At 41.1% G+C, this 12,883-nt stretch overlaps 1 protein-coding gene across 7 annotated transcripts in view; it reads right to left on the bottom strand.

Moving 5' to 3' along the window:
• Positions 1 to 12,162, bottom strand: part of LOC121545550 (plasma membrane calcium-transporting ATPase 3-like) — a 34,063-nt gene extending 21,901 nt beyond the window's left edge. For 2 of the 7 annotated variants that reach the window (XM_041856154.2, XM_041856155.2), the window contains exons 1-6: positions 11,672 to 12,162; positions 8,857 to 9,480; positions 7,022 to 7,219; positions 6,511 to 6,768; positions 6,089 to 6,214; positions 1,970 to 2,095 (exon numbers count right to left, since the gene is read on the bottom strand). In XM_041856154.2, the coding sequence (XP_041712088.1) occupies positions 1,970 to 2,095; positions 6,089 to 6,214; positions 6,511 to 6,768; positions 7,022 to 7,219; positions 8,857 to 9,073 (925 nt within the window). In that variant the 5' untranslated portion in view covers positions 9,074 to 9,480; positions 11,672 to 12,162. The remainder of the gene's footprint in view (positions 1 to 1,969; positions 2,096 to 6,088; positions 6,215 to 6,510; positions 6,769 to 7,021; positions 7,220 to 8,856; positions 9,481 to 11,671) is intronic. The other 5 variants (XM_041856149.2, XM_041856152.2, XM_041856151.2 and 2 more) reach the window with 3 other exon arrangements.
• Positions 12,163 to 12,883: the final 721 nt, after the last annotated feature.

Genomic DNA, 12,883 nt, shown 5'->3' with positions numbered 1-12,883 from the left:
TCCTTCACTCTGTGTTCCGACTCATCCCAAACCATCTCAATTGGGTTGAGGTCGGGGGATTGTGGAGGCCAGGTAATCTGATGCAGCACTCCATCACTCTCCATCTTGGTAAAATAGCCCTTACACAGCCTGGAGGTGTGTTGGGTCATTGTCCTGTTGAAAAACAAATGATAGTCCCACTAAGCCCAAACCAGATGGGATGGCGTATCGCTGCAGAATTCTGTGGTAGCCATGCTGGTTAAGTGTGCCTTGAATTCTAAATAAATCACAGACAGTGTCACCAGCAAAGCGCCCCCACACCATAACACCTCCTCCTCCATGCTTTACGGTGGGAACTACACATGCGGAGATCATCTGTTCACCCACACCGTGTCTCACAAAGACACGGCGGTTGGAACCAAAAATCTCCAATTTGGTCTAATGTCCATTGCTAGTGTTTCTTGCCCAAGCAGGTCTCTTCCTCTTACTGGTGTCCTTTAGTAGTGGTTTCTTTGCAGCAATTTGACCATGAAGGCCTAATTCACACAGTCCCCTCTGAACAGTTGATGTTGAGATGTGTCTGTGACTTGAACTCTGTGAAGCATTTATTTGGGATGTAATTTCTGAGGCTGGTAACTCTAATGAACTTATCCTCTGCAGCAAAGGTAACTCTGGGTCTTCCATTCCTGTGGCGGTCCTCATGAGAGCCAGTTTCATCATAGCGCTAGATGGTTTTTGCGACTGCACTTGAAGAAACGTTCAAAGTTCTTAACACTTTCCGTATTGACTGACCTTCATGTCTTAAAGTAATGATGGACTGTCATTTCTCTTTGCTTATTTGAGCTGTTCTTGCCATAATACGGACTTGGTCTTTTGCGAAATAGGGCTATCTTCTGTATACCCCCCCTACCTTGTCACAACACAACTGATTGTCTCAAACGCATTAAGAAGGAAAGAAATTCCACAAATTAACTTTTAAGAAGGCACACCTGTTAATTGAAATGCATTCCAGGTGACTACCTCATGAAGCTGGTTGAGATAATACCAAGAGTGTGCAAAGCTGTCATCAAGGGAAAGGGTGGCTATTTGAAGATATATTTTGATTTGTTTAACACTTTTTTGGTTACTACATGATTCCATATGTGTTATTTCATTGTTTTGATGTCTTCACTATTATTCTACAATGTAAAAAATACTAAAAATAAAGAAAAACCCTTGAATAAGTAGGTGTGTCCAAACTTTTGACTGGTAGTGTATATATGAAGAGTTCATTTCCAAAACGCTATATGCACAGATTTTTCACATTTGTGTTTTTTCATCAGAAGTGAATGCCTATGGGTGTGTAAAATATTTCTGGTCTCAGATTTTTTGTTCATAGATTTTATATATGTATTAAAATGGGTTTTGTTGCAAAACACTATATATCCATTGTTTAGCTGGAATGGAATGTTTGTATGCTGTATATTTAACATATAAATTCAACTCATCATAAATCCAGCCTCAGGCTCAGTGTTTGGTTAGAGTTAGGACTCGCCCCAAATGGCACCCTATTCCCCATATAGTGCACTACTTTTAACAAGAACAAAGATCTCATTTTACTGTATTGATACACTTTAAAAAATATATAAAAAATATTGATGTCACAAATGTATCATTTGTACAGTTGTACTGTGTAAATCTTTGCAGTGCTACTTTTGTCTCTGAGAGTGATTGTTTTTCTCTGTCTGTCATTGAACAACTCCATGCCATGATTGCATGTGGAAAAAAAACACACCAATCACTTCTAATAAGTGCCCCCCCCAAAAAAGCTAATTTACCAACATTTCTGAAAATGGATATATAGCGTTTTGGAATGAAACTCTTCATATCCATTTTAAGTATCCCTGGTATATGTATTGAGTTTCAAATGTACTATATTTGCTTCATACTCACAAAAATGATACCCAACGTCTTAAGGACATTACACCTTCTGCCTGCCTTATTATCTCACCTTTCTTGTCTTTCTCCTCCTCCTCCCCCTCTCCAGCCCCCAGTAGAGTGAAGATGATTCCAGTTTGAGAGTTGATCCCCACAGCAGTAACTAGCATCTTTCCTGAGCCTTCCATCACATGAGTTCCTAAGGGGACACAAAGATTAAATTCCTAAATAGACATGGGAATAACTCACAATGATCAACACTACAGTGCATTCAGAAAGTATTCAGACCCCTTCACTTTTTCCACATTTTGTTATGTTACAGCCTTATTCTAAAAGGGATTCAATTGTTTGTTTGTTTTTCCCTCATCAATCTACACACAATAACCCATAATGACAAAGCAAAAAAACTGGTTTATAGACATTTTTGCAAATGTATAAAAAAAAACTGAAATATCACATTTACAAATCATGTCCAATCAATTGAATTTACCACAGGTGGACTCCAATCAAGATGTAGAAACATCTCAAGGATGATCAATGGAAACAGGATGCACCTGAGCTCAATTTCGAGTCTCATAGCAAAGGGTCTGAATAAGTATGTAAATAAGATATTTCTGTTTTTTATTTTTAATAAATTTGCTACAATTTCTAAAAACCTGTTTTCGCTTTGTCATTATGGGGTATTGTGTGTAGATTGATGAGGGGAAAAATCATGTAATTCATTTTAGAATAAGGCAGTAACGTAACAAAATGTGGAAAAAGTGAAGGGGTCTGAATACTTTCCGAATTAAATGTATTAATCATATCGCACCTCAAACAGAAGGGAGAATTTCCATTAATATCGTTTGCGATCGATATGCTGTTCAAAGAAGGTTATTGCGGAAAATGTATTTATATGATGTAGATATAGTGGACTGCTAAGTTCACATTACACAGTGACATCATCTTCACTGAGACCTAAAACTCTCATTCCTGGAGTGACAAGCCAGCCTCTTGTTCTAGAGTTTGCATGGTTGGCTTGAGTGTCATGTGCCGTTGGGAACGCAGGTTGGAATCCAGAGGCAATGCAGAATTACACTCACCAATCTGTAGCTACTGTAGTTTGTTTTTTTAATCACTGTGTAAGGTCACTTTCCCCTGTTTTTCCTACTGACCAGTGATCTAATTACTTTTGTACAGCAGAGCTCCATTATGTTCCCATTAATAAAAATACTCTATCTCAAGAGACCAGGGGTTGTTCAATAACACTGCCTAATACCAGGGAGTGGAATAGCTCAGAATACTGCTAAATATGTTTGATGTTGATGATTGCTTACATATGTAATGGCTTGGGACTGTTATGAACATGTGCACTAAACTACAGCATGTAGATGGTCAGAGCAAGTAAAGTGACTGTATTTCATCTGGAACTGATAAATTCCACAGCATTTACAGAGTTTGCATTCATCCAATGTGTGGTGGCCCAAACATCAAGTGATTTATGAGCAACACGAGAGGTTCAGTGGGGAGAACAAGTATTTGATACACTGCCGATTTTGCAGGTTTTCCTACTTAAAAAAAGCATGTAGAGGTCTGTAATTTTTATCATAGGTACACTTCAACTGTGAGAGGCGGAATCTAAAACAAAAATCCAGAAAATCACATTGTATGATTTTTAAGTAATTAATTTGCATTTTATTGCATGACATAAGTATTTGATCACCTACCAACCTGTTAGTTTTTCTTTAAGCAGCCCTCCTGTTCTCCACTCATCACCTGTATTAACTGCACCTGTTTGAACTCGTTACCTGTATAAAAGACACCTGTCCACACACTCAATCAAGCAGATTCCAACCTCTCCACAATGGCCAAGACCAGAGAGCTGTGTAAGGACATCAGGGATAAAATTGTAGACCTGCACAAGGCTGGGATGGGCTACAGGACAATAGGCAAGCAGCTTGGTGAGAAGGCAACAACTGTTGGCGTAATTATTAGAAAATGGAAGAAGTTCAAGATGACGGTCAATCACCCTCGATCTGGGGCTCCATGCAAGATCTCACCTCGTGGGGCATCAATGATCATGAGGAAGGTGAGGGATCAGCCCATAACTACACGGCAGGACCTGGTCAATGACCTGAAGAGAGCTGGGACCACAGTCTCAAAGAAAACCATTAGTAACACACTACGCCGTCATGGATTAAAATCCTGCAGCGCACGCAAGGTCCCCCTGCTCAAGCCAGCGCATGTCCAATGACCATCTGGATGATCCAGAGGAGGAATGGGAGAAGGTCATGTGGTCTGATGAGACAAAAATAGAGCTTTTTGGTCTAAACTCCACTCGCCGTGTTTGGAGGAAGAAGAAGGATGAGTACAACCCCAAGAACACCATCCCAACCGTGAAGCATGGAGGTGAAAACATCATTCTTTGGGGATGCTTTTCTGAAAAGGGGACAGGACAACTGCACTGTATTGAGGGGAGGATGGATGGGGCCATGTATCGCGAGATCTTGGCCAACAACCTCCTTCCCTCAGTAAGAGCATTGAAGATGGGTCGTGGCTGGGTCTTCCAGCATGACAACGACCCGAAACACACAGCCAGGGCAACTAAGGAGTGGCTCTGTAAGAAGCATCTCAAGGTCCTGGAGTGGCCTAGCCAGTCTCCAGACCTGAACCCAATAGAAAATCTTTGGAGGGAGCTGAAAGTCCGTATTGCCCAGCGACAGCCCCGAAACCTGAAGGATCTGGAGAAGGTCTGTATGGAGGAGTGGGCCAAAATCCCTGCTGCAGTGTGTGCAAACCTGATCAAGACCTACAGGAAACATATGATCTCTGTAATTGCAAACAAAGGTTTCTGTACCAAATATTAAGTTCTGCTTTTCTGATGTATCAAATACTTATGTCATGCAATAAAATGCAAATGAATTACTTAAAAATCATACAATGTGATTTTCTGGATTTTTGTAGGAAAACCTGCAAAATCGGCAGTGTATCAAATACTTGTTCTCCCCACTGTAAGTGTGACAGATACATACTGGGAAAATTGTGTATATTGCTTGATGAAATCGTATCACACATATTTCTAAACCTGCATCTGAATACTTTCAATATTTGTTATTCGGCTCCGTCACCAATGTGGATTAGGCTGCTATATCACAATCACAACAGCATGCTTCTTTTAGATCTCTGCATAGACCTAGCCTAGTGGACCTATGGAGTGAGTAGTCCAGTTCCGAGGATCATTATTGGGTAGAGGATGAGTGAGGGTCCCCTGTGGGTCTAATGGATCCATGACCCGGTGCTCAGGATGCTGACCAGGGGCTACAATCTGATTAGTCCTGTCAGGCTCCAGGGAGGAGTCACTCTCTTACTGGGAGAGGCAATGAGATTTCCCCTCTCGGCACTGCAGCCAGCACACAGAGACACTAGGCAGGCCATTCACTCAGGCAGATCACCAGTTATGCATACAACAAAAGTACACACACACACACACACACACACAGGCACAAGCACGTACACAGATAGAGGTCTAAATGTGGCTGAGCACCTGCCTTTTTGCCCTCTTATGAGAAAAATGCCCTTTCAGATTGGTGGCGTCTTTTAATTATTACATTTTATTTCACTTTTAGTCTATTTTCTCTCTTGTTATTTAAATGAATTGCCCATCAAACTTGCTAATTTCTCATTTTAGAATAATGGAAAATCCGCCCTCCCCCGCTCCTCTGCCGACTGCGCACTGACAGCACTCATACTGCAGGCAGAAGCTACCGGCGCCAAACGGTCGTGTAGTAGTGGCTCTGTTTTGAGTTGCATGTGTCATCTCACGGTCAGGAACAGGGAAGGGTTCAATTTGACTGTTTGTTAGTAGGCTTAAGAGGCAGGTGTCAGCAGCAGAACAAACTCCAATCACGGATCAAAGACTAGTTAGATTGTTTCGACAGCATAGCTAACTAGCTAGCTAGCTAACTAGCTGATTTACATAATCTACAATCTCTATGATCAGCTGATAGCCCACCCCTCTTTGCCCTCTCTTTGAGCAGTAGACTATAAACTTGCTTATACAGTGGGATGAGTGGGATTTTGCGTTGGGGGGTGTGCACACACAAACATACACACAGACACACACACACACATACTGCACAGAGGCAAACACCACTGGCATGGCCTCTGTCTCCTGACTGTAACATGACTACTGTATTATATGCAAACAACTCACCAGACAGCAACATGGGGTCCTTGTCAACAGACTTTTTTACATGGTCAGACTCTCCGGTCAGCGAGCTCTCATCGATCTTCAGGTCATTGCCCTGTATCAGAATCCCATCAGCAGGCAGGAGATCACCTGTGTGGGAGCGGAAGCAGGAGGAGACAAGGGACCAGAGACTTATAAGGATCTATAAGGAATCATAAGGATCCAAACATTGTTATGACTGCTTAAAATAAATCTACACAATACCAGATATGTTTAATGTATTATTTATGCATTTATGGTTGAGCTGTTATATGAATGTTTGATTCTTAATAGACCTTTGGTAAGATACAGTCGAAGGAACTACAAATGCATTATACACAGGTAGCTACGTAGATAGTCTAACCAGGTAAACTACATCAGGTGACCTCTCCTGATCCTGGACTGACCGTATTTGATTTGGGCCACGTCCCCGACCACCATTTCAGCCACAGGGATCTGGATGACAGTGCCGTTACGCACCACGGCAAATCGCTGCTCCTGCTCAATACGGCTCTGCAGCCCCCGGAACTGCTTCTCCTTGCTCCAGTCATTAAAGGCCGTCACCAGCACTACGCAGACGACGGACAGCAAGATGGCCGCGCCCTCAATCCAGCCAGCCTCCGCCTCACCCTCGTCCTCCGCACCGGATGCCACATTCCCACAAGCTGCAGAGAGAGAGGGAGAGAGAGAAATAGGAAGAAAGATAGAGCAGAGAGAGAAATAAAGAAAGAGAAAGGGTAGAGAAGTGAGGGAAGAGGGAACTCCGCTCACCTGATGAGTTACCTTAACTGAGAGAACTGAAAACGTGTGTTAACTCCCATAGCTAATGCGTAGGCTTTAGCTCAGAGGGCTAATTAATGCTTTCTTAAGGCATGCGGAAGGCCAAAGTCTGATCCCTGGACAGTCAGTCACACCTACCTTCGCTCTCCTCTCCGGGCGGTTGGTAGAAGGACAGTGCGAGGGAGATGATGGCAGCTATCTCCAGGATGATGAGAGTTACATCCTGTAGGGCCTCCCAGACCAGCTCCAGGAACGACTTCGCCTTCTTAGGAGGGATAAAGTTCTGGCCAAACACCTGGCCACGCTTCTCTAGGTCTGACGGGTTGTCCGATAGGCCTAGAGAGGACAGGGAATGCTGCTACTAAACATGGAGCGCGACATCCCTTCATCCACCTCACTGGATTTAATTTTAAATGCTATTAGAGGGCATCAGATTCTCGTGTGAATTCAGTAGGTAAGGGGGTAGCTAAGGAACTGTTGAAGATTATTGTAGAGTGAAATGTTATTTGGATGTTCTATCAGGACGCCAACATACGACCAAATATTTGTGAAATTGCAGGTCTCTGCCATGAATCTGAATCTGTTTCAGTGCATCATGCTTCAGAAAGTTAGTGTGTAACACTTCATAATAGGTTTATATTAGAAACTGGCCATGTGAAATACTGTTGTCATAAACATTCATTACATTATATTGGTCATAGAACTTGAGATAATTACAGTTTAGGCCATGTTTCTTACAGCCTTGTGTAGGTATTATGACAGAGCATTAAAATAAAATGCTATCAAAATGTCTACATTAGAGCAGACAGAACACAGCATAAGCCATCTTTCAATTACGTCTGTAAATGTACATTTCAATAGTCTCACTCACATGAATCATATAACAGACATATAAATGTTTGAGTGCTGACACTGGGTGCTGGGTGCTCTTTTAGTAAAATGAGATAGATGGGGTGGGAACGGCCCAGATGGCTAAGTCAGTGTGTGTCTGCTTCTCTGTGGGGTGTGCGCTCTGGCACACACACCTCATGTCCTCCCCTGCCAAACGTCACCTGCTGCTACTGGCAACCCAGCCATCTCTCTCTCTCTCTCTCTCTCTTTATTTGTCTCTTTTTCACCCAAGCCCATTTGTTGAGGTAGTCAAAATGTAGTCGCACTATAACCGAGTTCAGAAATTATGTGTGAAACAGTCTGGTGATAAGAAGACACGTGAGCAGGAACATCTCAGGGCGATGAGATATGCAAATTAATAATTCATCTGACTCTCTGTGAAAAGTCACCTTTTACTCATTCAGACAATATTCTCGCAGTTGCCATGGTAATGACAGGTTCATGAACAAATTCCTCTTCATCTCTCTAACTGAAACAGCCTACATGTATCTCTACTGAATTATAAAAACAGTTTTGTAATCATCATAAAAGTGTGCAGATATTAGAGGTGCGTTGAATCGTAGGCATTTGTATCATTTAACGTAATCTAAAAAGTGACAAAATTACATCATTTTAAACTATAATGGGGAAAATAAAGCAATATGATGAAAACATGAAATGCTCATATAGTGGTTTGAGCATCTCTCCTCAGGCCTATTTTATGTTTGCTGCAGGAGGCCATGATGAATGAGAGGAGGTGTCTGTCTCTCTGCCTCACACCCACCAGATTGCTGATGCTTTTGTAGCTTAGCAACATAACATGAAAGCATGTTCGGGCAGACTGAGTTGGGAATGCACAAATACAGATACAAAACCAGGTGGATGAGGACAGTACAAATGAGGACATCTGGTAGAAACCATCTATGCAAACACGATGGCAGTAGCGCTATAGCATAAAATATCATCAACTGGTTCTTCATAAAAAATCCAGTTGATTTGACCTATCAGTTTGAATTTGATTAGTAAGGTAGACTAATAAGGTGTGTTGTATGTTTCCAGTGAAGTATGTCACTGAGAGTGGTGTGTCTGAGTGAGACTCTCACCATCGGCTGGGGATGTCTTCAGTCTCTGACAGAGGCCCTCTGTGTCTGTGTAGTTCTCCTGGATCTTCTGAATGGCCTCTGCACCTCTCAGCTCCATGAGGTCCCGCAGGTCCTCCAGAGTGGCCCCAAAGTCCCCTGCATGGTTGACCTCTGTTCCCCCTCCACTACCTCGCTTCTTGGGTTTGAACTCCACCGAACTATTGGCTAAGTCCCCCATGATAATGTGTGGTAATAGAAGTGTATTGATTCTTCAAAAAACAATTATTCTCTGATGGACTTCTTTGAAAAGGGCCAGGGTAGGAAATGCTTGACTATGTGATTTTTAGATTAATGTTCCCCCATGCCACTCCCTCCTTTGCCCCTTCTATGATTCTCCATATCAGGGCATGTGTGAAAGAACATTTGGAAATGTTTTTGTCATGTGATTTGACGGTGGTTTATTCCACCTTAATCTGGTCTGTTTCACAACCCCAGAAGACAAAAGAGAATCAAGCAAAATGATAGGGGGGATACCAATCCATAGAAACAGATATTTGTAAGGAGAGAAATAGAAAGAAGAGCTCAAGCGTTTGGGGGTGAAGAGGAAGATGCTTTGGCATGTGGAGTGTAGGATTCACCTAAAGGCTGGAGAAGATGGAGAAAATGGGTTTTGTAGAGAATATTCTTACATCATTCAATCCTATCTAAACATTGAGTTGTGAACATTTGCCAACAGAGACAAATAGGATATTCCCCTTAAATTACTATAAAGCCAAGTCTGAAAATAACTCTCATATTGTAAGAATTTCAGCATCTTGACAGGATTTCACTCCGTCATAAAAATGTGATATATAATTTGCACCAAAGAGAATTATTAATGAGCCAATAGGAGTTGCTGGAAACCCACCCCCTCCCTCACTGGGACAAAAATCAAACAAAACAAAAAAACAGACATATAATTTATTTATAAGAGGTCTATTGATTTGTAGTTTATTGATTTAGGATGTTATGGCTTCTCTAACTGCTTAGTAGTGGGGTGGCTCTCTGATCAGGGGGACATACTTAACTGTAATAAATGTTCATACTAAAAATAGGAGGAGAAAGACGTTGGGATGAAAACCCATGCAAATATACAATATCTTCATACTGTTATGTATCTAGGACTCTAAGTTACATCCTTGAATTGTGGCATCAAATTGTAATCATTACAAAGAAATGTGTACATTTCCTTATGATTTTATACTTTTTAGGCCCTATTCAATGTTTTAAAGGAATTAGCAAATAATCTAAAGGTGTGCATGGGATTAGCTGATTATTTTGGCTCCTCATGAATTTGACAAGCCTTTAGGTAATGCATCAGACCTACACTATTCTGAGTATTGTATGACCTTCGCATAATAACCTCCTCTCCTCCTCATCTTCAAACAGTGAATTGCATTCCCTCGATGCTATTCCCCCCTTTACATGCTATATGGGCCCAGGAATCATCAAAATCCCAATAACATTTTTAAGGTTAAACACATTTCCAGAATATATTTGTTATCACAGTACAGTCTTCTGAAAGAGCGTCGTGACGCTCGTATGGAAATAGCCAATCCATGTCTAGAAAGGGCTTTTACCAAGGCGACGCGCACAGCCATGATGCTCAGCGATCTGGGATACAGAGGATCCTCTCCTCCGAGTGATGCGAGGCGAAAAGCGCCTCCATCGTGGCACGAAGCATTAGGCTATATTAAGATTTCTTATATTTCCACAGTATCAAAAAGTGAATGGAAACATATGTGTTTATATATTATAACTTAAAAAATCATAAATGTACCTTGCAAGACGGAGCATGTTTTAGTACATTGTCAAAATCCACCATGTCCTTTACTTGTAACCTTCAGATATCAGTGTTAACCTTGGTCTGCACAAAATCTCTCTCATGTTAGCGATATCCTTCCCTTACGATAGAAATGCACACAAAAGTAGGGAAATATACACCTTTCCTTACATTCATCATTTTTATTATAGTTTTTCCAGAGGTGGAAGGGGGTATGATGGGCCTAATTTGAATGAGAACATATTTTCGAGGCAACAGATTTCAAAAGAATTGCAGCTCACGGAAAAATACGATTGGAACATAATGTGTTTCTTGATGGTGGGAAAAGTATAACATTTTGCCCGCGTGAATGTGCTACATTTAATCTGTGAGCTGGCCTACTACAAGGTTATCACCGGATAGACACGGGCTATGGCTCATTCGCTGAATAACTCACCTCTGTGCACTGATTTGACTCAGTCAGACATAAAATAACGGCATACTCATATCAATCATAGAAGTGACCAGTAGGCCTATACCCTATTCCCAGAATACGCCAAATCGGGATTTTTATATTCCAGATGCCAGTGCTTCCCTACTATGAATAATAATCTATTCCTGTTGCCCACAACATTAATGTAGCCTACCTAGATAGTTTTCTCGGTAATAACTGATAATTGCCTGTAATAACTGACAAATAAATGTTTTATAGTATCTCGTAATGTAGCCAAGTCACTATATTGGATTCATGAATACATTTTATCTCATGGATTGTTAGTTTTATTATAGCCTACCAATGCCATAATATTTTGGATGACTGCTATCAATACTAGTGTTCTACCGAGAAAGGTAGGCTATAATAATAATAATAATGATAATGATAATAATAATAGGCCTAGGTCTAATAAATGGTGCAAATATTCGCCATTTTCACAGGTCACTCCAATATCATGAGGCATTTTGATGCCATAGTATCCTTAGTCCACCATAATGATAGAACACCATTGAACTGAGATTTTTTTTTGAAATACTCACCCGGCCATGTCCAAGGACGTCAAAGGAGAGTTTAGAAAAACAGGAAATCCAATGTTCTTCACTTTTAAATTCACTTCATATCCGACAGAGAAAAACGTTTGAAGGATGTAGACTATACTGACGTGATGTCCCATCTGTTGTTTCTGGTCAGGATATGAAAATGTATAGCACAGAATTGTGCAGATGTCTATGTGGAATTCCTCTAATGCGGAAGAAAATTATATGATGCAGGGTAGATGTTAGCGTGTTTGCATAAATTAATGGTTAAGGACCGCAGGTAGCTATTTGATATTATTACTGTTATTCTGGTCGTTGCTCCCAGTTACTCTCGTTGCTGTAATTTTTTCGTCTAATTGATAATACAGCACAAGCTCCAATGGGTGAACAAGAATTTGGGTCTACATGCTGAAAAGATGCCTCGCTTACCGCACTCGTCCTATGGTGATGGCAACATTAAAATGGGCTGTTCTATGCGACGGGTCGGAGGGGGAGGAGTGGATGGATGGATGCTGCGACTGCCGAGCTGACGCTCGTAGCAATCCCTCCCCTTGCTCACCAATACTTTACAATCACGTTAGACCAGAATATTGTTACTAATATCCCTATATAGACTGTCTGAGCTTTAGACAGTCATTGGTAAAACGTCAATATAATTTAAAATATTCATCAAATCATCATATAATAAATAATATTCAGAATGACTTTCATCAATTCATGGAGGTAGATAGGCCTATATAAGCTACTTGATAGCCCTACATTGAAAAGGGCCATGTAACATGTTTATGTGGCCTCATCACAATGAAATGTTTTTATTATCATCATAATAATTAGCTAAGCATTTAGTCTACAGAACATGCAATAGACAATCAGAGCATATAGTGTTACATAGCCCACTACACATAGACAAAATGACAGGTTGTTTCTCTGGTCTCATTTATATGCACTGTCCATTCATCATAATCAGATCTCTCCTTCTCCCAGAACATGTTGCCTTCTAATGCTAAACTACATTAATTATAGAGGTAGCCATGCAGCCAGCGACTTCCCCATTAATAAAACATAGCCCAGTGCCCACACAGGAGTGGGGTGAGGAAGAAGGAAGAGGAAGGAAGTTATTGAGTCCATGACCTTCACCTGCACGAGTCTGATTTACACTTGGTCTCTTCATCCCTCTATAAAAAGAGACCATATTTTTAAAGCAACACCCACACA

Source organism: Coregonus clupeaformis, chromosome 30 (genome assembly GCF_020615455.1).
Source record: "Coregonus clupeaformis isolate EN_2021a chromosome 30, ASM2061545v1, whole genome shotgun sequence".
In the NCBI taxonomy this organism is placed as follows: Eukaryota; Metazoa; Chordata; class Actinopteri; order Salmoniformes; family Salmonidae; genus Coregonus; species Coregonus clupeaformis.
This window is presented reverse-complemented; position numbering and strand designations above follow the sequence as displayed.